The 27,912-nt window shown below is 64.1% G+C and overlaps 1 protein-coding gene across 5 annotated transcripts; it reads right to left on the reverse strand.

The window, feature by feature from the left end:
* Positions 1-29: 29 nt before the first annotated feature.
* On the reverse strand, positions 30-27,912 carry BAZ2A (bromodomain adjacent to zinc finger domain 2A). Of its 5 annotated transcripts, none has more exons than XM_034791802.1 (29): positions 27,752-27,912; positions 16,999-17,136; positions 14,811-15,377; positions 13,861-14,046; positions 12,628-12,849; positions 11,609-11,794; positions 11,448-11,508; positions 11,221-11,329; positions 10,789-10,890; positions 10,267-10,483; positions 9,436-9,497; positions 9,242-9,307; positions 8,937-9,143; positions 8,323-8,577; positions 7,888-8,102; positions 7,116-7,190; positions 6,043-6,205; positions 5,665-5,724; positions 5,418-5,556; positions 4,782-5,326; positions 4,112-4,322; positions 3,521-3,676; positions 3,260-3,417; positions 2,637-2,920; positions 2,083-2,215; positions 1,649-1,795; positions 1,171-1,403; positions 886-1,029; positions 30-490 (listed from the first exon to the last, which is right to left on the reverse strand). In XM_034791802.1, exons 2-29 carry the CDS (start codon positions 17,132-17,134, stop codon positions 322-324), a joined length of 5,208 nt encoding a protein of 1,735 aa, XP_034647693.1. In that variant the 5' UTR covers positions 17,135-17,136; positions 27,752-27,912; the 3' UTR covers positions 30-321. The 5 variants fall into 5 exon arrangements, with proteins under 5 accessions (XP_034647693.1, XP_034647692.1, XP_034647694.1 ...); XM_034791801.1 differs by lacking the exon at positions 27,752-27,912 and adding an exon at positions 22,174-22,285; XM_034791803.1 differs by lacking the exon at positions 27,752-27,912 and adding an exon at positions 21,353-21,457.

Genomic DNA, 27,912 nt, shown 5'->3' on the forward strand with positions numbered 1-27,912 from the left:
CGTGTTGGCCCAACACCGTGGGTGGGGGGGCGGGGGGGGGGGGGGGGGGCGGGGGAGAGGGAGCAGCCGGGCCGTGGAGACACCCCATTACCCCAAGCCTCCTGGTATGTGTGTGTGGGGGGAGGGGCTTTTCCACGCCGCACCGGGACCAGCCTCCGTCGGGAATTCAGCAGGCAGCGAGATCGGCTCCAGAGGAGTCAGTTCTTTCGCGGGGGGGAGGGAGGGTCTCTCCCTACCCCAAACCGCACGAGACAGGTCTCAGGTCAGGAGCGTGGAGCGAGGGGGGGGCACAGTCCCCAACCCCAGCCCTGGGCTCCCACTTCACGGGTTAGGAGCGTGTTTTCCCTGATAAAATTCCTCCCACCGGCTCTCGAAGAATCTCCTCATGGCGCGTCCAGCCTTGCCCACCTCCGAGTCGTCCTCGTTGAAGGTCTGGCAGTTGTCGAACACAAGTGTGGCATCGGCGGCGAATTCCTCGCAGCTCACGTACCTGGGGAGGAGCCAGGGAGACTGAGTCACCCCTGAGTCCTTCCCCCCTGGATCACAGCAGCCTCAGAGCAGGGAACAGCTCTCCTGACCTCTGCTGCCACCCCGCCCCATTGCCTGAATCCCCCCATGCCCATTCCGGCCCTTTCCCTCTATCCTCCTCCCCCGACCCAGCAATGCCCGGGTGGTGTCTAGCCAGCCCCTGGGAAGGAGGAGAAACGGCCCCCGCCAGCCCCACACAGCCAGATGGGTGCAGGTAGGTTCTTCGTGGCTGGGGCCAGGCGGCCCAGGGAGGGGGAGGGATACTCGGCGCCAGCCTGCGAGGTCCATGCCGCCCTCTGGCTCCTTGCAGAGATTTCCCCCCCCCCCCCCCCCACCGCTCCCTGCCCCAACACTCACTCGCCCCGCAGCAGCCGCGTCCGCATGGTGGCGAAGTCCATGGGGTTCTTGATGATTTTCCTGTAGCCGGGCACCAGCCGGGGATTGACAGGCTCCAGGAATGGCCAGGCATCCTCCTGAGACTCCATCTCCATCAGGATGATCCTACAGAAGAGGAGGGGAGTAGCACAGGGACATGTACCAAACTGGGGCGTGCAGTGCCCCACCCCACCCTGCTGGGGCATGCACATGACCCCCCTCCCCAGGCCCCGCCCCAGCCAGGGGGGCACACCCCAGGGTACGTACTCGCAGAAGGTCAGGTCGCTGCTCTGGCCCCGCGGGGACAGTCTCCTCCGCTTGGAGGGGGACAGGCCCTCCCCTGAGTAGCGGGGCACCGACAGGGTGTCACGCCTCCGCGGCAGGACCCGGCGCCCGGGGCTCTCCTCCTCCTCCAGGAAGCCCCCCCCAAAGAGACGCCCGCCTTTCCGCTTCTTGCCCCGCCTGGGCGAACTGGGGTCGTCGTAATACTCGCCTCCTGCCTGCAAGGAAAGAGACTGAGGGAGTCACCCGCTGGAATCGGTCGCTCCCCAACCCCGAAACGCACAATAGGGAAACCGAGGCACGAGGGGAGACGTTCCTCTGAGGTCACACAGCCACCACCCAGCAGCCCTGGCTCCCAGCAGGGGTGGGGGAGAGAGGGTGTGATCTGGGCTTGGAAAGATCTCTGTGAGGGGGGCAGCCCACGCAGGGGTCGAAGCCCAACTGGGCTCCCATGGGAACATACCTGGGAGACGCAGACGGAGCAGAACCAGTCCCCGTCCGGCACCTCCGTCATCCTGGGCCGGTGGCAGTAGAGGTGGCAGCCGCGATCGCAGCCGTCACACAGCAGCAGGTGTTCGTCGTCGTCCCCCTTCCGGCACACCAGACACGTCTGGGGGAAAAGGAGAACGTGAGGTGGGTGGGCTGAGAGAGGCCCCCAACAGGAGCTCAGCCCATCCAGACATTTTATTTCTTACCCTACTAGGTCCATCCAGTCCAGATCCAGCCCTGACCCTCTCCCCGCCCCTGCAGTAGGATGGTGGTTCCCGAGTTCCAGCCCCGACTCTCCCTCCTGCAGCAGGGAGCTCCACAGGGTGCCACCTCTTCCCTGCACTACCCCTCGTCCCTGGCACCTCCTGACGGCCGGGAACCATCGAATGTCCCCCCCGCACCCCTTACCACTTTGTTGACCGACTTCTCCCAGGCGATGGATTTCTCCAGTTGGTAGATGCACAGGGAGACCTGGGCCGCGCTCCGGCACCGCTCCAGGGTCTGGCGCCATGTGCGCATCCGGGGAGTGATCTCGTAGGCACTGGCGGAGGGGAGAAACAGACACTCAGCCTGGCGCAGGGAGGATGCCCTGACAGGGAGCTGGTTGCATGCTAAGTAACCCTCGCTGCCACCCCCCACCCAGCCCTGGGGAGGGGATTACTGTCCGGGTTGTCCAGAGAGGGAAACTGAGGCACAGAAAGGCATCTACCTAAACCGCATGGCTAAGAAGAGAACTCAGGAGTCCTGGCACCCAGCACCTCCCTGCTTTAACCCAGTAGACCCCACCCCCATCCCAGAGCCAGGAGTCGAACCCAGGAGTATTGCTCCCAGTCTGTGCCCTAGACCCGGTCCCAGGGCTGGGGGAAGAACCCAGGAGTCCGGGCTCCCAGCCTGTGCTCTGGAGCCCCATCCCAGAAGCCCCCTTTGCTCGCCCCACCCCCCCCTGTGTGCCAGGCACTCACATCTCCGTGCTGCCCAGGTCCAGCGCCTCGGGGTTGCTCAGCACAGCCTTCTCCACCACCACCTCGTGCGGCGGCCACAGCGGCTCCTTCAGGTACCGGCGCTCCATGTTCTGCTCCAGCGCGGCCAGCCGCAGGACAGCCAGGTCCAGGGGGTTGGTGGCCTCCCGGGAGGGGGGCAGCCCCTCCCGCCGGTTCTTGAGGGTGATGTCCTCTAGGGCCCCCACCTTGTGCTCGCAGTACTGCAGGTCGTCCCGTGCCGAGTCGGGGCTCGGACACGTCCAGCCCTGGGGGGAGGGAGAGCCTTAGAGGGGGGCTGGGATCCTGGGGGGGGATGGGGATGGTGGTTCAGCCTGCTCGGATCCCAGCCGGCTTTACCAACTACCCAGCAGCACCCGGGGCTGCCTTGGGGTCATTCATCCAGGTGACAACCTGCTGAGCTCACAGCCCTGGGAGGAGGGACCAGGGGAAGAGTTTGCTGGCATGACCGGGCAGCTGTCTGTGCCAGGGACCCGTCCCCTGCACCAAGTGCACCCCGCAGCAGCTAGGAGGGGGCATACTGCAGCACCCACTAGCTCTCCCAAGCTACATCGGGGGGGGGGGGGGGGGCAGGCCAGGCTCCTCCCCCGGATCTGCAGATCCGCCATCAGGACCCGTTGCTCCAGCTCTTCCACCCACTGCAGGAGGGCGAGGTCCATCTCGTAGGCCCGCTCTGTCACAGACCACCGGGCCAAGGCTTCCTGAGACACGGGGTGGCCGGCGGCCTGGGGCTGGACGATGGGATCTGGGCAGGAGAGAGGCAGGATTAACAGCCCGGCGTCCTCCAACCCCCCCCCCCTCCCACGGCCTGGGTCCTCCCCCTCCCCCGCCCGCCGGCGTGTCCTCACCAGCAGTGGCGCGGGCGCAGACCTCCCGCAGATACTCCTTGTGCTTGGTGAGGTGCTTGTGCAGGGCCTTCTCGCGGATCCCCCGCGGGTGCAGCGCTCGGACCACGGCCTCCAGCTCCTCCGGGTCCTTGAGCCACCACCAGCCGCTCTGCATCTCTGCAAGGCAGCCACGGAGCCGGCTGAGCACTGGGGGGGGTGTGTGGTGGTGGTGGGGGCTGGGGGGGGAGCTCCCAGTCACCCTGCAGGGGAAGGGGACCCCAGCAGGGAACGGGACCCAGGCGTCCTGACTGGCACCCAAACCCAGCTCTCTGCCCTCAATGAGACGGGGGCGAACGTGGTCTCCTGTCACCCTGTGCTTCACCCGAGGCTGGGTGCCCCCCGTGAACGGCAGGGTGGCGGGGGGACGACATCAAGAGGGAAACCCACCCGCCCCCCAGGCGGGGAAGGAAGGGAGGGAAGTCTGGATGGGCGGAGAAGGTGGAACTGGGGGAAGAAGCCGTGCCAGAGGTGGCTGCCCCAGGGGAGAAGAAGAGCAGTGCTGGGGTCATTGCCCAATGCGTGGAGGGGGAGGGGGAGGGGGGGTGTCCTCACCTGGGGGCACGGGCTGCGCCATCAGCTGGGTGAGATACTTCTGCTCAATCTGCTTGAAGAACTTGGTGGGGGGCCGGCCCCGGCGCTTGGGCTGCCCCGGCGGCTCCTGGGCCTTCTCAGGTCCGCCCCGGCCCCTGGGGCACACGCTGGGCACCCTGGGGCTGGCGTGGACGGGCGTGGAAGCGAGGGGGGGAGACGTGGGGCCATTCGGCTGGGAGAAGAGACAGCGCGGGTGAGAGGTGCTGGTTGCACAGCCCTCGCCCCGGTCCCACCGGCCCCCCAGGGGCTCCGGATTTAAGTGACCCACGTCACGGGGCTCCCCTCGCTTCCCATGGGCCTCGTCTGTGCTCCTGCCCCCCTTCCTTGGGGGCCAGCCACCACCCCGCTCCTCCCCTCGCAGCCCCCTGGAGGCTCCAGCTAGTCCCTCAACCCCTCTCCGGGGCCCAGATCCTGCCACAGGGGCGAAGGGAAGGGGACGGGGCAGCTTTCCAGCCCTGCTTAGAGCGACACCTACAGGGGCCACAGGGGAGGGTCCCTTTGGCAGTGCCAGCTATGCCCACGGGGTCAGCAAGAGAGGCGCCTGCCAACGGGGATCTGCTAGCCCCCCCATTCCCTGAACTCTTTTTGTGCCCACTCCGGCAGCAGCCCCAGGCACCCGGCCGGCTCTCACCTGCCTGCCCAGAGCCTTGGGCTGGTCCCCGGGGTGAAGGCTGCGAGGCTGGGGGGCGGCTCTAGCGGGGGGCTCCTCCGAGGAGGTAGTGAGAGGGGGAGCGGCATGGCAGGGCGTCCTAGGCAGCAGGTTGAACCAGGGCCCCTGTTTCTCCACTGTCTCTGGGAAGCTCTCCTCCAGGGTGGGCGCCTCGGGGGCAGGGGGGCTGGGGTCCCCCTTCCCGGGGCTGCTGTCCGGGGTGAGGACCGAGCTGTTGAGCAGGGACGACTGCGTCTGGCTCAGCCAGGATAGGAAGGCCGACTGGCTCAGGTCGTGCTGGCTCTGGCAGGGGGCCATCGAGTCCTCTAGGAGCCCGTTGAGGGGCGGGGGCTTGGGCCCGCCCGGGTCCTCTTTGCTTTTCCGCGGCCGGCCCCGCGACCGGGAGACCGTGCAGTTCGGCCGGCTGGGGACGGGCAGCTCGACCGGTTCCTTCTTCACCGGGGAGATCTCCGGGGCAGCCTCTTTCTCCTCCTCCTCCTCCGTGTCCTTGGGCCCCTCCTCCGCGGCTGCAGGGTGGGGGCGGGAAGAGATCAGAACCGTGCAACCCTCTCCACTGTAACAGCCCCCCCTCCCCACAAGGCCCCCGACCCAACTCACCTGCCTCGGAGCCCTCCACGAAGATCCCGCCCAGGTGGGGCAGGACCCAGTACCGCCTGCAGTAGCGGTCCTGGCCCAGCGCGGCGGCCCGCAGCGTCTGCGAAGCATGGAGCAGCTTCTTCCGGAAGAACATCTGCCTCTGGGGGAGGGGGAAAAAAAAAGAATGGGGGGAGGCATCATCTGCTGGGGGCTGTCCCGGGGGATCCAGAGCCTGCCAGCTCCCCACCCCAACTGGGGCCAGCCTTACCTTGGCTAGCTTCTCGATCTGTCTCTCCAGCTCGGGGACACTGCATGCAGGAATGCTGGCCTGAGTGGGAGAAGGGACAGTCAGGAGTGAATCCTTGCCCACCATGTTCCCCTGGCTCTGCCTACAGGACCCCCTTTACCCCTCGATCATCAGCAGTTCTGGTTCACCCTTGTGCTGTCGCCTCTACAGCACAGCTGGGGAAACTGAGGCACCAGGGAATGAGACTTGCACAAGTCAGTGGTAGAGCTGGGAAAAGAACCCAGGAGTCCTGTCTGCCCATCTCCCCTGCTCTAACCACTAAACGACACTGCCTCCGAAAGGCAGAGGCGAACGTCCCCACTCCCCTCGCCTATTGGCCTGGCCCTGCCACGTGGCTACCTCCTCATCCTTGCGGGACTTCCGGCCCCGGCTCTCTTCCTCCTCTGCCTCCAGGCCACTGTTCTCCTCTGTGATCCGGGAGCTGCGCCGCCTGGGCCCCTCGTCCAGGCCCGTGATCTCAGACTCCGGGCGGCCTGTCTTCTTGGCCAGGGCGATTTTCAACCTGCAGAGCCGCAGAGGGAACGAACGTCCTGAATGCCAGCCGGGGACACCGACTCCCTGCCGCCCCTCAGGTACCCAACCCCGCATGGGCTGGGGGCAGGCGCGCGGTTTGGATCCAACAGGCCGAGAGCTCAGATGTTGCCCTGGCAGAGTGGATCCAATAGCATACAGCCGCCTTCCAATTCACTAAGGCGCCTGGAGCCCCGCTGCCCTCCCGCTATAGCCACCCCGCAAGTTTCTCTGGCAGAAGCAGGGCTGGGCATTTGACCGGTCCTAAAAGAGTCAGTCAATTCATCAGTCAAAAATGGCCAAATATTTTAAAGCACTGACTTCTTCCAACTATAAACCACAGTGCCAGAAAAACTGGAGACATTCATGGCCTCCCGCAGGCTTGGCCTGAGATCAGCGATCCTCAGACTTGCGACCAATTAATTATTGGCCAATCTAAGCTATTAGCCAATCAGAATGCTTTTGCTATGTTATTAACCGACTGCAGTTGAAAAAAGAATAATACCCAGTCAGTCATTTTGCAGTGAGAATCATCGATAAATAAAAACTAGATCCTCTTTAAATAGGAATATCTAGCCCATGAAACAGTGAATTCACACGGCGGTGGCTCTGCTGGGTAATCTGAGCGCTCAGACATTGGTGCTTCATTCCAGACAACCAGCTACTTGAGTTCGGAGCGGAAAACACGATGAAATGAAGTTCCAACCGATGACAGGTGCGATCGCAAAGGTAGGTCAGCGCCTATTTCAGGCCATCTTGCTGGAATATTTAACTCCGGTCGGATAACGGGCAGGTCAGTTGACATTATCTGGCTGATCAATTGACCAGAAACGCCGTCCCTCTCTGCCCCCAGCCTCCTCCTCGACCCAGCCAGCCCACCCAAAGCCCTCGGTAGCACCCACCTGCGCAGCTTGCCCTCGATGATCCATTTGTTCCTCCTGTAGTTGGACATGTTCTCCAGAGTCTTGTCGATTTCACTGCAAGGACAGCCCCGAGTTTAGCAGAGCAGTCCTGTCCGGACCTCGCCCCACCACGCGCCCCCTTGGGAAGGCAAAGGAGCGACACCCTCCAGGGTGCCAGGGCCGGATCTCGCCTCCAGGCCCAGCCTGTTGGGTCCCTGCCCATCACGTGCTCGGGAACGGTTCAGAGTGTGTACGGCTGGGGTGAGCAGAGTGCAGCCCAGAGACTACGAGTCCCAGCATGCAACACTCCCGCCTGGATTGGCGCAAAGCTTCCTACTCAGAGCCAGATGGCAGCACTGCATTCTGGGACTTCTTGTCCGCAAGCCCCCTGAGCGCTTAGCCCAATGCACGCTGGGATATGTAGTCTCCCTGGTCTGCACACAGCTAGGGTGACCAGATGTCCCGATTTTATAGGGACAGTCCCGATTTTTGGGTCTCTCTCATATAGGTTCAAATTACCCCCCACCCCGTCCCGATTTTTCACACTTGCTGTCTGGTCACCCTATGCACAGCCCCTAGGCAGCCCAATGCCTGCTGGGATATGTAGTCTCCCTGGCCTGCACAGCCCCATGGCAGCCCAATGCCTGCTGGGATATGTAGTCTCCCTGGCCTGCATCACCCCGAGAGGCAACAGCTGGGTTTTGCTCCCTGTTCTAGCCACCGCCCCCCCCCAAGGCTGCAGGGCACAAGCGGCCCGGCCCCCGCTCCTCACTTGATGATGAGGGCGCTGCCGTTGAGTTCGTTGACCAGGAAAGCCAGGATGGCCGCCTTGCGGTCCGGGGGCAGCGCTTGGAAGGGCTTGGTCCGCAGGCCGTGGCACAGGTCGGTGTCGGCCCCGTAGGCCATGAGGAAGCAGCGCAGGATCTCGGACACGGTGTCCCGGTTCAGGCTGATCTCGGACACCTTCTCCCCGAGGATCTTCAGGGACTGGGGGGCAGAGGACAGGAGTTAAAGCAGTGGAGGAGGGGTGAGGGGAGGGTCCATGCTGGAATATGGGGGGGGGGGGGAGAGCTTGGCTGGACAATGCTCCAAGTCATGCAGGAAGTGTGGGGCGGAGCAGGAAATGGAACCTGGCTTTCCCTGGCCCAGGCTGGCCCCCGCCCCGTTGTTCACACTGAGTCCAAGGGGCTCGGCCATGCCCATGTACCTGGCAGTAGGAAGGGAGGCCGGGGTCATAGAGGGCAGCCCGCAGGAGCCGCACCAGCAGGTCCTGCACCTCGCCCAGGCTGTCGTCCACGCCGAACAGCCCCTCCTGCAGGGTGCAGAGGCTGGGGACGTCCCGGGGCACCTCGAAGCCCAGGACCCGGCCGTAGCTGTGCAGGAACTCCACGATGGTGAGGCAGTCGGAGAAGGCCCCGCTGGGCAGGACCAGGCCGGGGATGCGGGAGAATGGCGGCAGGGGCTGGGGAAAAGAAAGAGAGGGCCGAGCGGCTGGTCAGCGGGGCCTAGTGGGTGGAGCCGGGACACTACCAGGTTTTGGCATGGTTCCCTTCCACCCCCTGACCCCCAACACATGGGCATGTGATACCAGCCTCACCACCCCAAATGGGCCAGCACAAGAGGCACCAGGCCCCGCACCCCATGTGGGGGGCTTGCTCAGCCCTTGCCCTGTGGGGAGCCCACCCCGACCCACTCGTGGGAGCCCAGAGCAGCTGGGGGGACCCTCCAGGAAGCAGCAGAGCCAGAAGGGCGCTAGCCTCGGGGGGGGGGGAGGAGGGGACTGATCCCCCCCGCCCCCTCCTGCCAGGGGGTTCACCCAACCTGATGGTCGCCCAGGCACATGTCCTCCGTGGGCTTCTTCATCTCCTCTAAAATCATCTGCTGCCGGCGCCGCTCCTCCAGCCGCCGCTGGGCCAGCAGGTTCTTGTCCACCTTCCGCACAGCCTTGGCCTTCTCCTTGGGCCGCCCCTTCTCCTTGGGCCGCCCCTTCTCCTTGGGCTTCTCCTGCCGCGCCTTCTCCTTCTTCGCCTGGGGGACAGGCAGAGCGGCGGAGAGGTGAGTCAGGAACACAGCCCCCCCTTCGTGTCTCCCCCCTGCCTCCCCCAAACCGGGCCCTCCACACCCACCTTGGCTTTCTTCTTGGCCTCCTTGGGCTTGGGCACTTTGGCCTCCTGCTTCTGTTTGTTCCTTGCCTGGAAGGGATAAAATCCACCTCAGGTGTCTGGCGGGGAGGGGAGTCCCAGACTGGGAGGGGGAAGTGAGACTGGGTGCCCCAGATGGAGGGAGGTTGAGGGAGCCCCTCCCCCAGCACCGCTCGTACCTTTCGCCTCATCTTCTTCTTGATCTTGCTCATCTTCAGCTTGTCTTCGTCGCTGAGCACCTCTGCAAGTAGGGGGGGGGGGGGAAGGAAAGAGTCAAGGGAGGAGCCTGGAACAGCTGGGGGGGCACCCCATAACCCACTCCCAGGCCGGGCACAGCTGCCTGGCCCTGGATTCCCGTGCCCCTGCAGCCGCACAGGCCTCTCTAGGCCCTCGCCCCGCTGGGGGGTGGGCAGGTCTGAGCTGTGGGTGCCACCTGGCGGAAGATTGGTCTCTCCTGGTCGCTGGAGATGCGGGCACCAGGTCCGCACGCTGTCCGGAAGCTGCCATTCGACTGGCACAGTAGTGTTCACAGCAACGGGAGCGTGCCATGATGGGGGGGGGGGCGCGGACGCAGGCCAGGGGTTCCACTGAATGGAGCAACCCCTGGTTGGGGCTGGGGCTGCAGTTGTCGACCCAGCCTGCCCGAGCGGACCCAAGCTCTGGTTGCATCAGCGAGGTGCCCAGAGGGCGCTGTCCCGGGCTGGCAGGGGAGATCAGGCCCACGGCACAGCGGGCAGAATGTCGCGTGGGAAGCCGGGGGGGGGGTCCCACTGGGGGAGTCTCACACCCTCTAGCTGGCAGCGTCTTAGCTGGGCTCCTCCCTGGACGGTGCCTTTGTCACGGGGGCGCGCAGTGGGTCGAGGGTGGGGCCGGATCCAGAGGGGTGCTGAACTGCCCCGTCCCTGCTCTGAAATCAACGGGAGCGGCTGGGGCATCGGGGCAGGAGGCGTCCCGAGGAGCCGTGCTCCCTTTGGGCACAGGGACCTCCTGGCACGCGAGGAGGGGGGTACCTTGGGCTTCCAGTTTCTTCAGGAGCCTGGCGTCCGTCTTGCTCAGCAAGTCGGCCATCTTGGTCTTGGGGGGCCGGCCCCGGCCGCGCTTCACCTTGGGCGCCTCCTTGGCCTTGGCCTTCTCCTTCTCCGCGTTCCGGGGGCGCCCGCGCTTGCCCGTGATGGCCTGGATGCGTGAGGGGATCTCCTCCCGGGTCAGCTTCACCCACTGCGAGCCCTGCGCGGGGGAGGGGAGAGCCAGACTGACCCCTGGGGTCTCCACACCAAGCCCTGGCCCGACCCCCCACCCAAGGCCTGGGCCCCCGGGGAAGTCTCCTTTCATGCTCGTAGCAAGGGCGCCAGATGGCAGGGAGGCCCCGGGGAGCACAGGATGGGCTCCGACCTGCCAGCTGGCAACGCCACGGGGCCCCGGTGCCTGGGCCCTGCAAACCCTGCGCCTCGGGTGCATCCCCAATAAATGCCTCATCCCCCCCACTCCCGGGCAGAGCCGGCTGCAGCCTGCGCCCCGGGGAAGGTGCCCACCTCGGGCGTGTCCCGCTCCTCATAGAAGTCTCCAACGGGCATGCGGGGGCTGAAGCTGAAGTGTTCGCGCCGGACGTCCTGCACCACGTTCCGGCTCAGGTACTGGGGAAGAGACAAGGCAAAGGGGGCTGATCAGGATCCCGCGCTGGGCACAGGGCTCCCCCCGGCCAGGCACGGCCATCAGGACACCCCCCGTGCAGCCCAGCAGGCAACCCCCCCATTGTACACTGGGCATCGTCATGGGGGGCAGCCCATGACGGGCAGCTTCCAGGACAGAGAGTAAGCGGGAGGGGGGGGAATTGGGGGGCACCAGTTGAACTGCTGGGGCGCCCAGCAGCAGGGATCTGTCCGCTCCAACCCGCCGTGCCAGCCTCCGGATGGCCGTGGGCAACAGATTCCCCTCCCCAGCCCTCGACAGGGAGAGACGTTTACCTTGATCACCTCCGGGAACTGCTTCATCCTTTTGCCGCAGGGCCCGTAGTACCACGTCTCCCCCTGCCAGCGGTGGCTGCCCTTCTTGATTCGCACTTCCCTCCTCCACCTGCGCGGGAAAGGCCCGTCAGCGGCCGGCACCCACCTGGGCAGAGCACTGGCCGTTCCCACCCCCCTACCATTGGCCCCGGACCCCCCCAACCCCCCCAGTGCGGGGTGCCACCTACCCGTGCTGCAGGGGGAAGCGAACCTCCTCCGCCGTGGCGATCCGTCTGCGGGGGACTTCACCTGCCAAGACAGGGGGACAGTCACTCACCGAGCGCCGGCTGGTCGCTTACAGGCCGGGACAGGGGTGGGAACAGCCTGGGGAAAGCCGCTTCTCACCTACCCCTTGCTGATGCACTGAGCGGGGCCACCAGAGCCTCCAGGCAGCTGTCCTCAGCCACTTCCTGCTCCTCGTCCTCCTCCTCCAGACAGGCGGCTGGGGACTCTGGCTCCAGCAGGGGGCTGCGCTCCAGAGACCCCGATTCCTCCTCCCCTGGGTCGCCCCCATCCTGCAGGTCTAAGCTGCTGTCTGCAACACCAGGGAAGGACAGACACTCGTGGGGATGTGGGGCAGGGGATACGCTGTCTGTCGGGGTTATTCCCCAGGCTGCCACTCCATGCTGTGTCGTCCGTCCCCCCCGAGGCAATTCCAGCGAATTGTCTCTGCCCCCCCACCCATAGGGCAGGCCCTGGCACCCCCCTTTCTATGGGGGGGGGGGTGCGGCAGGATGAAACAAACCCTGTCAAGTCACGCGGCGAGTCTGCAGCCGAGCTGGGACGGCCGCCCCGGTGCCACGTCACCTCTGCTCTAACCGCTGAGCTTCGCTTCCTGCAGAGCTGGAGAGGCCAGGCGCAGGATTGGGGCATAAGGAGGTTATGGCTCCCAATATGTCCCCTGCTAAAATCCTGCCGTGGGGGAACTGCCCCTTCGCCCCTACCGCTAGCCCCCGAACCTTGCTGCTTTTCATGGTTTGTCTGGGATTTTTCTCCCCTGGCTGGAGCCCTTAGAACACCCCACCCCCAAATACCCCCAGCTTTCCACAGGCCCACCTTCCTGGGGGTACGCCGGCCATCTGTATCCACCTCTTACCCGGAGCTTGGAAGCTCTGTGGGGCAGGGATTGCCTTTTTTCGGGTACGGACAGCACCCAGCGCCGTGGGGCCCAGGCGTTGCTGTGAACACACAACACTAGGCAGGATCCCTCCACGTCCTGCACCCACCTCCTCGGAAGGCAGTTTGAGATGGAGATGGCCCAGTGTCTGCTGGGACACGTAGTTCCCACCAGCTGTGCGCTTTGCAAAGTAGCCCGGCCCGGCCCCAGGGCCACTCATGAGCCGGTTCCGCACCAGAGACACCCCCTACCTTGCAGGACGGCATCCCCCAGGACAGGCGGCGAGTCGGGGCTGACGAAGAGCGAGGAGGGGGCCTGGCTGTCGTCCGGCAGCAGACTGAAGGAGCTGGAGTTGTTCAGGGAGGGGCTCTCGGAGCACTCGAGGGTCGAGATGTCCGGGGCAGCTTCCAGAGAAGACTTGTCGTTCACCAGCTGGGAGTTGTCCATCTCGTAGAGATCTCCGGTCCCTGGGTCTGCAGGTGGGGATCGGAGTAAGACGCCTTAGGTGCGTCCTACCGGGGGTGAGCGTTCACCCCACCGTGGTTAGGGTCGCACCCGGGGAGGAGCTGGAATCTCCAGCTGGGGGTGTGTGTGTGTGTGTGTGTGTCTGTTTGGGACATTAAACCCACACTGCACGCACTTCCAGTGATTCTGGCACACCAGGGGTTAATGGATTTCGCTGGCTCCAGCACACCAGGGGTTAATGGATTTCGCTGGCTCTAGCCACGCCCCCCCATCCTTTGGGAACCGAAACCCAAGATGGCTGTGTAATAACCATCCCGGAAGCAAGTGGGGCTGGGCGACTGTGTATAAGGAAGCCTGGCCCTTTAAACAAGGAAGCCAGGTCCTGTAACCCCACCCCTATTGGGAGGGATTTCGTGACTCCGCCTACCAGTGGGAGGGATTCCCCAGCCGGAGGGGTATAAGAGGCAGTGTGTGTGTGTCCCCCTCCCGCCCCCAGTGCTGATCTGACAGGCTCTGGGCGGAGCTGGGGGAGGAAGTTCGCACTTAGAGACCATGTGAACCTGGAGCTCTGCCTCTGGGGGTCTCAGCCCCCCAACTGACCCTGCTGCTGGGGCCGACTGGCTCAGGCCAAAGGGAGGTGGGAAGAGTTTGCCAGGACCAGAAAGGGACATTTTTTCAAGGACTGGGATGGGGGCCAGCAAATAGTCAATGGCTTCAAAGACACCCTCGGCGCCAGACTTCCCAGTGGCCTGAGCCCCAGACCCGTAACGCAAGCGGGGCAACAGACGGAGCCTTTGATTGGTCAAGAGCCAGCCCGTTTCACGAACCTGCCCCCCCTCACCCCAGATCGAAGAGGCTCTTTGAATATCTCACATACCCTGAGCGGTGCTCTCTGGCCCCACAGCCAGCCGGCCCGGGAGCTTCCCCACGGCCGGTGCACGGAGCCCCAGGAGAGAGCCTGTTTAATGCCAATGCATTGGGCGACCAACCTCCCGGGGAAGGGGATCCACCTTCCCTACCTCTAGCCAGCGACTCGAAGGGCTCCAGGGGGTCTTCGCTCAGGAGGGGAGGGTCTGCCAGGGGGCCGGCGATGGCGGAGGCGTCGCCCAGGCAGCTCCCAGCAGTGTCCGGGGACAAGACGGACGCTTCCTGGCTGAGCGGCTCCACGGCTGGCCCAGAGCTGTTGTAGCTGCACATTTTCAGGTCTAGAAACAACGGCCCCCCACAACCCAAAGAGAGCACGTTAATGCAACCCTTCCTTCTCCCTCCACCCCCCTGGACACAGGTATGGGAGCCCCCCCTCAGCAGGGACCAGACAGCTCCAGACAGCAGCCCCGGTTCCCATCCAGCCAAGCCAGGAAGACAGTGCTTGGCCAGGACGTTGGTTATGGGTAGCTCAGCGGAGCCCCCACTCCAACACCCCCCCCCCGCCCGCCGTGGCACAATTACTGTTCCCCCCCCCCCCCCAGACCGGGGTTTCCGCACCACTTTTCCCAACATGTCTTTTGCGGGGGGGAGGAGGGGGACTCGTGGCAAGTTTGCCGACTTGTCTCTTCCTTCCTTCGGGAGGGGGAGCCCCCCGCCCAGCGCACCCCTCCCGGGGTCATGGGCTCCATCCTCAACCCCCGCCCTCGGGGAATTCCCCATGCACACCGGGGAGCGAGGGGCGTCTGCGAGTGCAGAACACAGGTAGGGAGCCGGGGCAGCGCCGCTGGGCCCACCTCTTCCACCGCTGCTGAAAAAGCCCTTGGGGCGCAGTGCAGGGGCCCAACTCGGAGCACTCCCAGGGCAGCTCTACACCACAGCAGGGATTGGAGCAGGGGGGCAGAGGGGTTGATTTAGACCTGGCCCCCGCCCCCACACAGCAGCACTCAAGGAGCTGATAACCAAGCCCTGGGGGGTTCTGGTCCCTGAACGTGCCAGTCCCATCAGCTCCCGCTACCAGCTATCCCAGGCCAGCGCCACTCACCCGGCTGCGTCTCCTCTAGTTCCTTGCTGCCCATCAGAGCGGCGCCAGTCTCCTCGCCCGCAGGCGGCATCTCCTTTGCCACCAAGGACCCCTCCTGGCCGGTGCCCGGCTCGTCCTGTGGCGGCGAGAAAGGCTGGGCGCCGGAGTCCAGCATGGGGGAGGGCTGGGAGGCCGCGTAGAAACCACTGGCGCCGTTTGGCATGAGCTCGAAGCTCTGATCCTGGAAGTCGTACAGTTCCTGCGAATCGAAGCTCAGACCCATGGAGCCGGCGGTGCCGTTGGCCCAGAACTCCTGGCCTGCCCTGGGGTTAGTGTTGTGCCCCGGGGATGCCGGCCGGGCGCCCCCGAGGATGCCGTTGAGCGGGTACTGTCCGAGGCCGGAGAACTGGGAGACGCCGGGGGTCTCCTTGAGGCTGCCGGGCTGGTACGGCGGGTAGTTCCAGAGATAGTCGTATGGGTGGGGGAGGGCAGAGGCATCGGGGGAGTGCCCAGCAGAAAAGGTCCCTGAAGTACTAGTGTGAGATACAGTAGATAAGCCATTCCCATTCATGTCGCCATTCAGGCCTGCCGAGGGAAAGGCAGAGCCGTCGGTTAATTGGTCGCACCGGGGACATAGATGGGGGGGAGGGGAACCCGGCTTTCCTCTCCGCAGGGAAGAACCCAGCTGAGGGGGGAAAGCCAGCGGATGTGGGGCAGGGGTGAAGGATCTTCCCTGAAACTGCTCAACTGGAGAGTGTTGGGCACAGACACCCCCACACACAGGCAACTCTAGGCCTGGGACAGCAGCCGGGAACAGGCAGCCACAGAAGGGCTGTCCATGGGGAGCACCTCGCCCGACTCAGAGGTCCTGCTGTCCAGCTCCCTGGCCCCCTAGAGAGCATGGTACGGAGGGCGCCGAGAAAGCCGGCTGCAGACTGACACCCCCCACCCCATGCACGCAGGTCACCCAGCACAAAACGGGGCCTTGGGGAGATGGGAGGGTTGGTCTGATTTCTCCCCAGCTGCCCGGGTCTCTCCCTGGCCCCCCCATGGGCTGCGGCAGGGTACTGTGCCCCAGAGGCTGGGACCCTCCGTCCCGGGAGAAGCAGGCCTTGGAGACCTGCCGCAGACTGGAACCATGTGACCAGCCGCCCGTTGGCATCCGAGCCACCCAGAGCCACGGGAAGTTTGGCAGCTCGGGTTGTGAGCCAGAGGGGGGGCTGCCCCGGCAAACGTCCCCAGCAGAGGGAGAACGCGCAGGCCAGGGTGAAACCCGTCGAATTGCCCCAGCACCGGAGTCCCGTGGGGATTAGCTGCCCCTCGGCTGGGCTGCTGGCAAGATCAGCCAAATCCATGCAGAGATCCATCCTGGAAAGTCCTTTCTCTTCTAGGATGAAGCGATCCCAAACAGAGCCCCATCCCCTCCGCTAATCCCCTCCAACCCAGCCAGGATCCCATCCCCCAGGCTCCTCTCCTGCGCCCAGCCCAGCGTCTGCCCCGTGGCCCAGCTGCCTTCAAACCGGGTGAACTGGTCCTCTCTGGTGGCCGCCTCTTTGGGAGGACGGTCCCCCGGCCCAGGGCAGCCTGGGCAACTGGCCCCCTCCAAGCCCCACCTTCCTGCTCTCAGTGCCTGGGTCTCCTGCCCCAGACAGTCCAGTCCTGCTCCCGCTGGAGCGAACCCAACGCCAACCCCCACAATGGCCGGCAATAGACCAGGGACAGTAGAGTCTAGACACGGCTTCCTTCTTTCTGCTGCAGGGGGCACCGTGCCCAACTCCTCGGGACCACCCTGCTCTCGCTAGGGAAGCACCACCACTGGGGACAATTCAAACCCAAGTCCTGGAGGATGGACCTGGCCAGATCAGTCCTGCCTCAGCCCCCGTGTCCAGGACCCCAGCCCCCAGCGAACCTGCTGACCAGGCTGCTCGGACACGTGACACCAGTCAAAACGACGCAGGGTTTGCGCGGGAAGTGGGATCTAGTGAGTTAGAGCAGGAGGCCTGAAACCCAGGACTCCTGGGTTCTTTTCCCATCAGACACTGACTCTGTCCAGCCAGTGGAGATCCTCGGCTTGCCAGGAAGGGGCGGGTGGTCACTGCGGTTGTTAAGCACCCCAGGGTGCTAGAGACCAGCAGAGGGTTCTTATTTCTGAAGGTGGGTGGGCCGAAGGGTCCAAGCCCACTCAGAGGCCAGCCCCCCGCGCACTTACCTTTCCCTTGCGGGGGGAAGTTGATCGGAGACCCGTTAGTGTAGAGGCTGTCCCCTGAGGAAGGGGCGGGCTTCAGTCCTGAGGCAGTGGGGACAGAGGGGAGGCCAGGGAAGTTAAAATGGTTGTTCGTTTCCATTTCTGAGGAGAGAAGAGACGAGACACCAAAGGGTTAAACATGCCCTGACCTGACACCGGTGCCCAGGCAGTCCCCCCCACGCCCCACAAACTGCGTACAATGCACCCACCACCAGCTAGACACCAGGCAAGGATCAAGGCCAGGTACCCAAGCTCCTTGCCTCGAGGGAGGGGTTGGATGGAAAACAAGCTGAGACGGAGAGCAGTGCACTGAAAAGCCCTCCCCGGAAGGAGGCCGAACAGGTGCGAAAGCAACCGAATCGCAATCAGTAGAAGGAAAGTGGACGCGGAAACCACGGTGCGAAATCCCGGCCCGTGTGACGCTGACAGCTCCAGGCTCTGAGAAAAGCTGCCGGGTCCCCACTTCCCATCCCTGCAGCAGCCCCCACAAGCCAGCAGCCCTCCGGTAAACAAACCGGCGTTGGCGTAAGACGGCGCTGCGCGGCTGCGCTGGGAGCTTCGCGGAGGGAAGCGTCTATCGGGAGATCTCACGTGCTCCCGGCCCCGGATTCGGTTTTGCGTTAAACTCGGCCACTCTGCGGCTAGTCGGGGCTGTGGAGAGTTTCGGCTGTAGCCGGAGGGATCCCACGGGGCTGCTTCTAGCATCTTCCCACCAGCGGGCCGGCGTGTTTCAGTTCAGGATCCTCACCCCCCTCCCAGGCCGGGAGCTGTTTGCCCATTTCACTGGGGAAAAAGCAGCATTTCCTGTTGCCGAGATCCACGCGAAAGAGACCAGCCAGCCGAAATAAGCCAGGGAACGTCATCCCAGGGCACAGAGCCCAGCAACCTCGGCACTTGGCTTTCTGACGGGTCACTCCTGCCTGAGCGGCGCCTCCCAGACACACCCACCCACCACGCCAGCTGGGTGCGGGTCGGATCTTTCGGTTGCTGTCTCACATACACAAAGGGCCAGGGCTAACCACACGTCTGGACGGCTGCCCAGCGCCTCCCCGTATAAAGGAATGGGGACAAGGAGTTAATGCAGGACTCCGCCTGCCCCCGGCCTGCTTTCTATTAGTCCTTTATTCACTAGACTCCTTCTCTTTAAGTGGGCGGATTAGCCCCATTTCACAGACGGGGCAGAGAGAGATGGACATGCTTCCCCACGGCCACCCAGCGAGCCAGAGTCGAGAAGAGACCCCAGAAGTCCTAGTCTCCCCACTCCCCATCTCTAACCACTGGCCTCCCATCATCTCCAACTCCCCGTGGGCGGCTCCAGGGAATTCATACACCCGACAGCCCGCAGTGCAAACAAAACCTGAAATTCAGCCCGACCGATTCCCCCGGGACTGCTGCTCCTTTCCTCCTCGATGGCTTCTGGAACAAGCCCTTCAGGGTATCTCGGCCCGCTCCCAACTCCAGGAGAAAGTCCCCCTGACCCAGGCACCAGCCTTAGCCAGCAAGGAAAGCAAACGCCGACCCCTTCCCGGACGTCGTAGCTTTCTAGCAGGCGAATGCCGGTATCCCCAAGAGACCCCAACTGCCGATGGGGCGCGTGCCTAGGAAAAGGCAGGCCACCCTTCAGGGCTCAGGGAAAGGAGACGCGGAGAGGGGAAGTGACTTGTCTGAGGTCATCCTGCAGCAGAGATGGTTGAGGACCCAGCTCGGTTCCCCACGCAGGCCACGGTGGATTCCGCTCCGCCTCATTGAGTTCCAACGCAAGGGTTTAAACACAGCAGGGCTGAGGGCCGGCGGGAGCCCAGCAGCCGCCGCTCTCGGAGGGCCGCACCGAGGACACGGCCTTGCAAGCAACAGCAGGCCAGGCCTGGAGTGTCGAAAGAGAGACCGGCGATTTCATCACTCTCTGTGGCGTTCGCTGCAACGCCCCCAGCCCGGAGGAGCCCCGCGGGCTGCTCCCAGTCAGCGCAGGATAACGACAGCGTCTGATTCACCAACTCGGGAAATTTCATCTCGCACGCGGGGGGCCGCCCCCCCAGCTATTGCTTCGGGAGACTCCTCCGCCCCATCCGTGCTGCTAACTGGGGAACAGGTCACATTCACTAGCGATCAGCCGAGAAAGTGACCTTCCCCCCCCCCACTCCTTTCAGAGACACGTCTCCCTTTCACAGCCATACCAAGAGTCCCCCACCGCACGGAGCATCCCGGCTTGCTCCTACAAGCCACAACAAGAAGAGTTCTTCAGCCAGCACCTGCACTGGGGAACCTGAACCAGACGCAGTAGCGTGGTTATAAAAAACAAAACAAAAAAACCAACACCACACCTTTCTGGGACACCCCAGCAGCAGTTTTTGGGGGCTGGGAAAACCGGTTTCTGGCCCTTTAAGGGCCAGAGGAGGAGTCGAGAAGCCGGAACCAGACAGGTGGCTGCTGCAGGGTCAGCTTTGAGAGCACGGGGACAAGCCAGGCCGGTGCCAAGGTGAAGGGAGGTGCTGGGGACGGGAGGGCGAGGTAGCTAACCGGGGGCGGAGGAACCTCGGCCTTAGGAAAGCAGCTAGGAGGAGGAGCGTAAGTGCGGCCTGGCTAAGAGGGAACCAAATAAAAGCAGGGAAGATGGGGAATTAATTACAGCGACGGAGGAGGGAGATTAATAGGATGGCAGCGGTTCGACTAATAGGGTCAGGGTTTGAAAGCAGGAGCCGCGGCTGCGAGAGAACATTGGCTGTAGCAGCGAGCTGAGCTCCTCCCCAGATGAGCGACACTGGAGGCGAGCGGGCGTCATTCGCCTGATGGGGGTATTGATCGCAGGGCAGTACCGGCACCGACAGCTTCCAGACGCCTCTCTCTGACCTCTCCCCTCGGTAACTGATGTGTCTGTCCAGCCCACCCACAGACACATCTCCTTTGGCCTAGGCCGGCCCACGGCCCAGCATGGACAGGTCTGGGCAGCATCCGATTCCTTTGAAACAAACAGCAGCTTCCCCCCACCCCAAAACACCCGCAAAATCCCATCCCAACAACCCCAGTCCTCAGCTCCCGCCCGGAAACGAGCCACGCGCCCCAACCGTCCAGCCACCTCCCCACACCCGAGCAGGAGACAGAATTAGGTGGTGACAAGAACAAGGAGGATTCTGGACCCAGAGATCCGGAGCAAATTAGAAACATCACAGCCAGGCCCGGGCGTGGGGGCTAATGGAGGCAATTGTGATCAGTTTGGAGAGCAGGGCAGCGGGGTGTTTAGAAACCCACGAAGCAGCTCGCAGAACCTTGGAACCAGCCAGAAGCTTTCAAGAGGCAGCAGCCGAGACTTTAGGCCCTGTATTATTTTAGGCTAAACCCAACGCCGAGTGAAACGCGAGTGGGTGGTTTGTTTTGTTGATTTCATTTCGATTAAAAACAGGGGGGTTCTTTGCTTGCGATTTCAGCCTCTCCAACGCAGGTTTTTTGCCAAGCCAACATGGCAACAGACTATTGATACATTTGCGGCAGCGCCAACAACATGCTCCGTGTTTCCCCCACCACTTCAGATCTATCTATCCACGAGGGGTTAACTGAAGGGGTGATTTTAAACCAGTTTCTTTAAAGCACCGTAACCTGTGCGTGCGCCTCCTTATATTGATTCCTATCCGGCTTATACATCCGTTTGTAACTCACATCGGTAACCGGACAGGTGCAAACTGAACCAACATAACCAGTTTGAAACCAATATATACCCACGTCCACACACAGGAGCTGAACCAGTTCACACAGATTTGAATTAAACTGGGGCAACTTGTGCCTAGACAAGCCTGTAAAACTGGTCCCTGCTCAGGAACAATAGATGGTTTTAGGCCCAGCCAAGCCAGGGATTTTGTCCTGGCACAACCATGTCTGGTCAGGGGTGGGAGATTTTTTGGGGGGGCTATCCAGTTACACCAGTACGACCCTTAGTATGAACACTGTTACCCCAGTAGAGCTCATTTCCCTTCCTGTCCGTTTCCATGGGATAACCGCATCAACGCTAGGGGAACGGAACAGAACATTTCTCCTGGACTCGTTAAAGCGGTACATCTTGTGCGTTCAGACAAGGCCCTCTACACCCCTCAGCAAGGTCCGCCAGAGGCGGGGGGGGGGGGTTCAGTGCAGACAGGGTCTGGGCCTCACTCATCCACAAGGGACCCAAATGAAAGAGGGAAACCGCCTATAAAACACAAGCGTGAGAAAGGCCTAGCCAGGGGAACCAAGAGCGAGGGATAAACACGCCCAGCGTCAGTGGCCACCGAGTTAGATTTGTAAGGTCCCCCCCCCCGTTCCGGCTTGTCCCCAAGGGCCTTTAACTCACCCGGGGAAACGGCGAGCTCTGAAATAGGGTTTTTACATTTGACTTTGACCCTTGAAGGTAATTGTTAACAGGCAGAGACGGACCCGGGCCGGGCAGGTTCCCGAGCTCCGGGAGGTCCAGAAACCGAAACGGGTTGAAAAGAGAGAGAGGAAAAAAAAAAAAAAAAGGACATTTCAAAAACAACAAGAGACGCAACAAACCCAGCTGCCATTTCCCAGCCACTTCCTGGGGGGGGGGGGGGGGGAGGAGGGGAAGAGAGGGATGGGATGCTGGCACCAGGGCTCTGGGTGCGAGACAGCCCCGGACCCCACAGGGGATTTCCCCCCCTCAGGCCCCCCCCCCCCAGCCACACAGCGGGGACTCCCCTGGCTATCCTGTGATCTCACCCAAGGATTCCCCCCTCCCCCACCACACACAGGAGATCCCCCCCCCCGCTATTCCCCCCCCCCCAAAAAAAAAAACCACACCAGGAGGGGATCCCGCAACAACCACATCCCAAGCCACGCACATGGGGCCGCAAACCCCCTTCCCATGCAGGGGGATCCCTAACTGGGAGCCAGGGCTCCTGGGGGGGGTCTACCCCGCACCCCAAAACCCACCGAGCACAGGGAATCCCCCCCTTCCAAGAGGGAATCCCCCAAACCCAGCCCAGGGGGTCCCCCATAACCCAGCCCCAGGGGGCTCCCCCATAACCCAGCCCCCCCAAACCCAGTCCCAGGGGGGTCCCCCATAACCCAGCCCCCCCAAACCCAGCCCCAGGGGGGTCCCCTGCCCAGGCTGCGGGGGGGCTCTCCCACCCCCCCGCCCTGCCCCCCCCGGACCTGGAGCGGCGGGCGGTGCCGGGCCCGGCTCGGCGCCCCGGCGGCGGGTCCCGCTCACATGGCCCGGGCCGGGCTGCGGGCTCGGGGCGGGCTCAGCATGGCCGGGTCCGGGCAGCCGCGCTGGGCAGGAAGCGAGGCCGGGCGGGGAGCCGGGTCCTAGCGCCGCCCTGTTCCCGCCCCCCCCGGGTCCTAGCGCCGCCCCGCTCCCCCACTTGGGGGGCCAAGCTGGGTCCTAGCACTGCCTGTAGCTGCCCACGGGGCGGGCTGTACCAACGCTGGGCCCCTCAAGCTGAGTCCCAGAGAATGGGGGTGTCCCCAAGGATACGGGGGGGGGCTGTCAGGGAGGACACCAGGGACACAGAGGGGGAGGGGCTAGCAGGGTGGGAGAGGTCCTGATGGGGAGAGGGGTGGGGGGCACCGAGGACACAGGGAGAAAGGGGCACCACGGTAGGACTCCCCAGTGTGATGCCAGCCTGGGAGACTTGGGGGGAGCCCCCTCCCCCCAAGTTGCAGGGGGTGTTCTCTCCCCTTCCTTAGCTAAAGCTCTAGGCCCCACACACACACACACACTCACTCAGGCAGGGGCATCTCCTTAGCTTCAGCTCCCTCCTCTATTCAGTCCCATCCCCAGACACCCCCACACCCAGCTCCAACTCACAGCTCCCCTCCTGCCCCCAAAGGGACCCCCTGCCCCCCTCTAGAGCTCATGGTGCTTTACAGTGGGGCAGAGCCAGCACACCCCGCCTTGCCGAGGGGAGACCGAGGCACCCAAGGGAGTCACAGCAGGGAACAGAACCCAGGAGCCCTGGATCACAACCCCACCTCTGCTCTAGACCCCACTCCCTGCCCAGAGCCGGGCGCGGAACCCAGGAGTCCTGGCTCCCCATACTGTGCTCTAACCATTAGGCAATGCCACACGTCCTCCGCAGCACTTCATTTCGTCACTCCCCCCTCCCCAAATCCGAGCTCCCCAGACTCCCATATGAACGGCCCCTTTCTCCTACCCCCCCCATCCCCATCCTGCCTCCCCAGTCATTCTAGGCTCCACTTTAAAAAGCCACTCCTCGTTCCCAAAAATCCCTCTGTGGATCTGCTGCAGCCAGTCTCCCCCCCCATAAATCCAGCTCCCCCACCCCCCCGGTCAGGTCACAAGAGCCTTCTCCTCTGCAGCTCCTACTGCCAGGAACCGGCTCCCTGCCTCTCCCAACCAGGGAGCCTCCCAGTTCTCCTTTCACCACCCTCTCACTCGCGCGCACAGCTCAGGAAAGCACAGAAGACGCCCCCCTAAGCGTAGCCAACTAGATCCCGAGCCCTTACAGCCTCTCCCTGGTGCATCCTGCGTCCCCACTGCCCGGCTCCCAGGAGCGCGAACAATCCCAACCCCAGGCCAGACCCCCACCCCACGTCACAGATGAGCCCCAGGGGCAGAGTCGAGAACCAGCCTTGGTGGGCAGCGGGCGTCCATCACCCCATTGTGGATCGGAATCTGGATCCGAAGCCCCGTCCCTGTGACCCACAAAGCAGGGGGGGTCTGACGAGCTCCTAGCAGGAGAACGTGGATGCTGGACCTCCAGTGGCTGCATCTCCTGGCTCTGCCGAGCCGGGTCCAGACGCCAGTGACTGGAGCGTTCCAGCGGCCGTAGCGTCAGCAGATTGGTGCTGCTGGAATTCATCAGCTGCCCCGAGATGGCTCCCTGGCGGCTCCGGGGGGGAAGGTGGAGGACAAGGAGGGGCACACGCACAGATCAGAACCGATCCGGGGGGGGCGCAGGGAGCGGGCAGCCGGAGATGGAGAAATAGGACAGTGCCAGCGGGCACAACAAGGCCCCCCCAGCCGTCTCCCGGTGCCGAATGCTGACTCAGCCAGACAGCTCGGTATTGTTATCTGCCCTCTCCCAGGCCTCTCGCCCAAAGATCTCAAAGCACTCCACTGAGCCACCAGCTAATCCATCAGCACAGCCCCTCCGGGAGGCAGGCATCACTCCCATGTTACAAGTGGGGAAACTGAGGCACGAGCAGGGGAAACGACTCACCCACCCCACCCCCCAAGGCGGCGCAGCAAGTCAGTGCGAAGAAAATAACCCAGGAGTCCTAGCACACCCATCCCCCCAGCCTTGCATCCCAAGCCAGTCCTAGCTCCGCTTCCTGTGGCAGACAGTAGGACGCGGGCCGAGTCCTAGGGCCTGCCGGGGGGAGCGGGGAGCGTCTACGTACTGGCCTAGACCAGCCTGGCCCCACGGGATGGCACACGCAGCAGGGAAGATGGAACGGGCACGGTGGGGAGGAGACGACTCCTGAATCCACGGGGACGGGGACCTGAGCTGAGAACGTCAGACTCATCACACAGAGTTCGAACCCCCCCGATGGCCAATTAGTTACATCCCATCCCCCCACACACACACACACACACACACCCTCCTCAGACTACAATCCAGGGGGGCACAAGCAGGCCAGCCCAGGCCCCCAAGCCCCACGGGCATTTCCAGCCCCCCCCGCCCCCAGCTCTCGCTAGGAACGCGGCATTCAGCTGCCCTTTGGTGCAGCCCCCGGGGGGGGGGTTCCCAGCGCTCTCCCCATTGTCGCGCAGAGCCCAGCTCAACCAGTCCCCCTCCCCCCCAGCCTGCCTCCCCGCAGGGGCGCGGGGCGCACCAGGCAGCCCCATTAGCGAGAGCCGCGCTCAGCTCCCGTTGGGGGCGGGGGCTTCGCTCGCCTCCGATGCCAGAGGCATAAGTAGGTTACAGAGAGAGGCTGCGGTAATCCCAAGCGGGGGGGGGGGTGGCATGGGAGGGGGGCGGGTGGATGGAGCAGGCCTCCAGCATGGCTTGATGGGCTGAGCAAATCTGGGAGGGAAGGGGCTGTAGGGGAGGTGGGATGCAGGGGATCCCCCCTCCCCATCCATGCGCAGAGCCGCTGCCAAGCACAGAGCTGGGCACATGGTCCTGCCCGGCGAGCTCCCCAAATCGCACAGGGCCGCTTTCCCCCCCCAGCGCTCGGGGGACCCCTCTCTGAAACAGCCCCCCCTCCATCTGCTCCTGGGGCCACAGGCTGCAGGGGGAAGGAGCAGGGAGGGGTCTCCAGCCTGCAGGGGTGCAGACGGGGGTGCCAAACAGCTCCCCTTGACTCAAAGGCTGGGGCGATCCAGGACGAGATGACTCCCATCTCCACACACACCCCCGAAAGGCTTCCAGCCCCTCCCACCTGCATCACTGCTCTCCCTGGACCTCCACAGCCCCCCCCTCCCCCCATCTCATCCCTCCTCTTGTAGGAAGCCTCCAGCCCCCAGGCTCTGAACTCAAAGCAATTAGGGGGGGCTGCCTCCGGACCCTGCTGCTCTCCTGCCTCCGTGCCACCCAAGGGTGCAGATCCCCCTGTCCCTGGGGGCATCCTAGCCACGTCTCCAAGCAGGTGCAGGGGGCGGGGGCTGCTGCCCCAAGAATCAGAAGTGGGTGGGAAGAGAAGGGACGCTGTATCCGCCTGGGCTGGCTCTCCCCCCCCCCCCCGCCCAGGGGGGCTGGCTGGATCGCCCCGCTAGCCAGCACGGGCCCCACCCACACCCACTGCTGCCGGGTTGGTCTATTTCTAAACCCTTTTGCTTTTCTCCTGCTCAATTCCTGCCAGTTCTGAACCTTCCACCCCAGCCCAGTGGCCCCCCAAACCCCCTATCCCAGCAGCCCCAACTCCCAGAGCCCCCCGGCCCAATGTCCCCCCAACTCCCCCACAGCCGCCAAGCCCACCGAGAGACAAGCCCACAAGCCTGGGATGGGGGACCCCCATCACCACCCCAACTCCTCCGCCATGGAGAAGACGTCACAAGCTGGCTCCAGCAGCCAAAGCACGGGGGGGGGGGGGGAATAATGTGCCCCCTCCCCCAAGCAGGGAGAAGGGACCAGGATTGGGGGGAGGAGGGCAAGCCCCCCAGCTGCTCTCACCTGGCCCCCTCAAATACACACAGGGCCTGCCCCCCACCCCATAGCCTCGGGAAACAGCCTGGCTGGAGACAGCTCAGACCCAGCAGGGACTGGGGGATCAGGGGGGGGCACCGGAGCTGGGGAGGCGGGGGGGGAGCAGGGAAGAGCCATCAGATGATCTGGTCACGTGGGCTTCTTTCCTGCACCCCAAGTTACCGGCTGCCCCCCCCTTCCAGTAGCCCCCTGGGAGCATGGAGACAGGGCAAGGCCCAGGCTGGTGTTCGGGTGGGGGGCAAGGTGCTAACAAGCCCAAGAGGGATGGGGGGGCGGGAAGAGGCAGTGGGGGCTGGCTCCAGATTGGACTGTGGCTGCCAACTCCTCCCCTCTCTCCCATGTCACCCCCCCCCCCCCAATCAGAGACAAAACCAGGAGCCATTGTGGTCTGGGCACCGCTCCAGGCGGCTGCAAGGTGCAGGGGGAACAGATGGCTGGGCTTGGCGAGCGCTTGTGCCAGGCAGTGGGGGGGGGCTCACACACACACAGGACCTCCCCCCCCCACACCCCGCCCAACCCCTGGAGCCCAGCCTGCACGTCCCCTCCCACCAGCCCGCAGCCAGGAGGCCTTCCCCCACGCTGCCCGTGAATCACCACCAGGACAAGCACAGGCGCCTCCCAGCCAGGAGGGGGGAAAGCCGTGTCCTGGCAGGCCCTGGGAGAGGTGCCCGGGATGGGGGGGGGGGGGAGACAGGGCTCCCCCAGGACCGGCCTGCCCAGGTGACTCTTGGCACCACCGATAAGAGACCCAGGAGCCAGGCAGCAGCAGCGTGAAACGTGACCAGGCCAGGCCGGGCGAGCCCTGCGCGGACCGCGCCAGCCTCGACTCGCTCTCCTTCCCAAGGACACGGCGCCGGGGAAGAGGACACAGGCCCCCCTGCACCGTCCCTAGCACGGAGCCACAAAGATGGAGACACCGGAGGTGTCCCATCAAGCAGGCCCTGGCCCGATGCCACGCCAGGAGTCACACGCTGCGCCCGCCCCCCCACTCGCCCAGGAACACCCTCCCCCCCGCTGGCCACAGCTGCGCCAAAGCAGCTCACGCTTCCCAGGGGCAATTTGCACAAGCGTTTTCACTGTGTGTGGGGGGGAGGGGGGGGTTATTTATTTATTGCTGACACCACCCCGGAAACTTTGCTTTCCTGTGAAAATATTTCCCCACAGGTAGATTCACCCCCTCACCCTGGCCCCCAGAGCCGCCATGGGTCAAAACTTTTCCGTGCAAGACTTTCACCAGGCCCGTGTCTCACACGCCGTCTTGCTGCCGCTCAGCTCCAATGCCTCCTCCTCAGTTCTTCCCCTCGCCCCAGCTCCCCCTTAGCCCAACCCCCCCCGGGCTCCCTGCCCCCAGACCCCAACTCCCTGGCGGGGAAATCTGACCCCACCGGCACCTCCAGGGAGCAAAGGGCTTTCACTGGTCCCAGGATTATCTCCCTGCTGGGCGGCACGTGGCTCTAGGACCCCAGCACCATTAGCCCATGCGCCCCGGTGACTCCAGGAAACGCTCCCCCCACCCCCACAGATCCCCTCTCACAGCGCAGAGGTCGAGGCTAACAAGGTCGCGAGTTGCCAGGCAGCACCAGAGGGCAAGGGAGGAAGTTTCCAGCATCACTCACCAGTCAATACGAAACAGCTGGAGAGAGGGGATCAGCCAGCCGACTGGGCCCAGCTGAGACCATGGTGCCCCCCTACCACGCACCTGCTGCCCGGCCCGGCGCTTCAGCCCCCGCTGGCCTAGGCTAGCCAGACACTGCGGGGAGCCGCCGGCCCGGTGAAC

The sequence above is a fragment of the Trachemys scripta genome, chromosome 16, assembly GCF_013100865.1.
Source record: "Trachemys scripta elegans isolate TJP31775 chromosome 16, CAS_Tse_1.0, whole genome shotgun sequence".
NCBI lineage: Eukaryota > Metazoa > Chordata > Testudines > Emydidae > Trachemys > Trachemys scripta.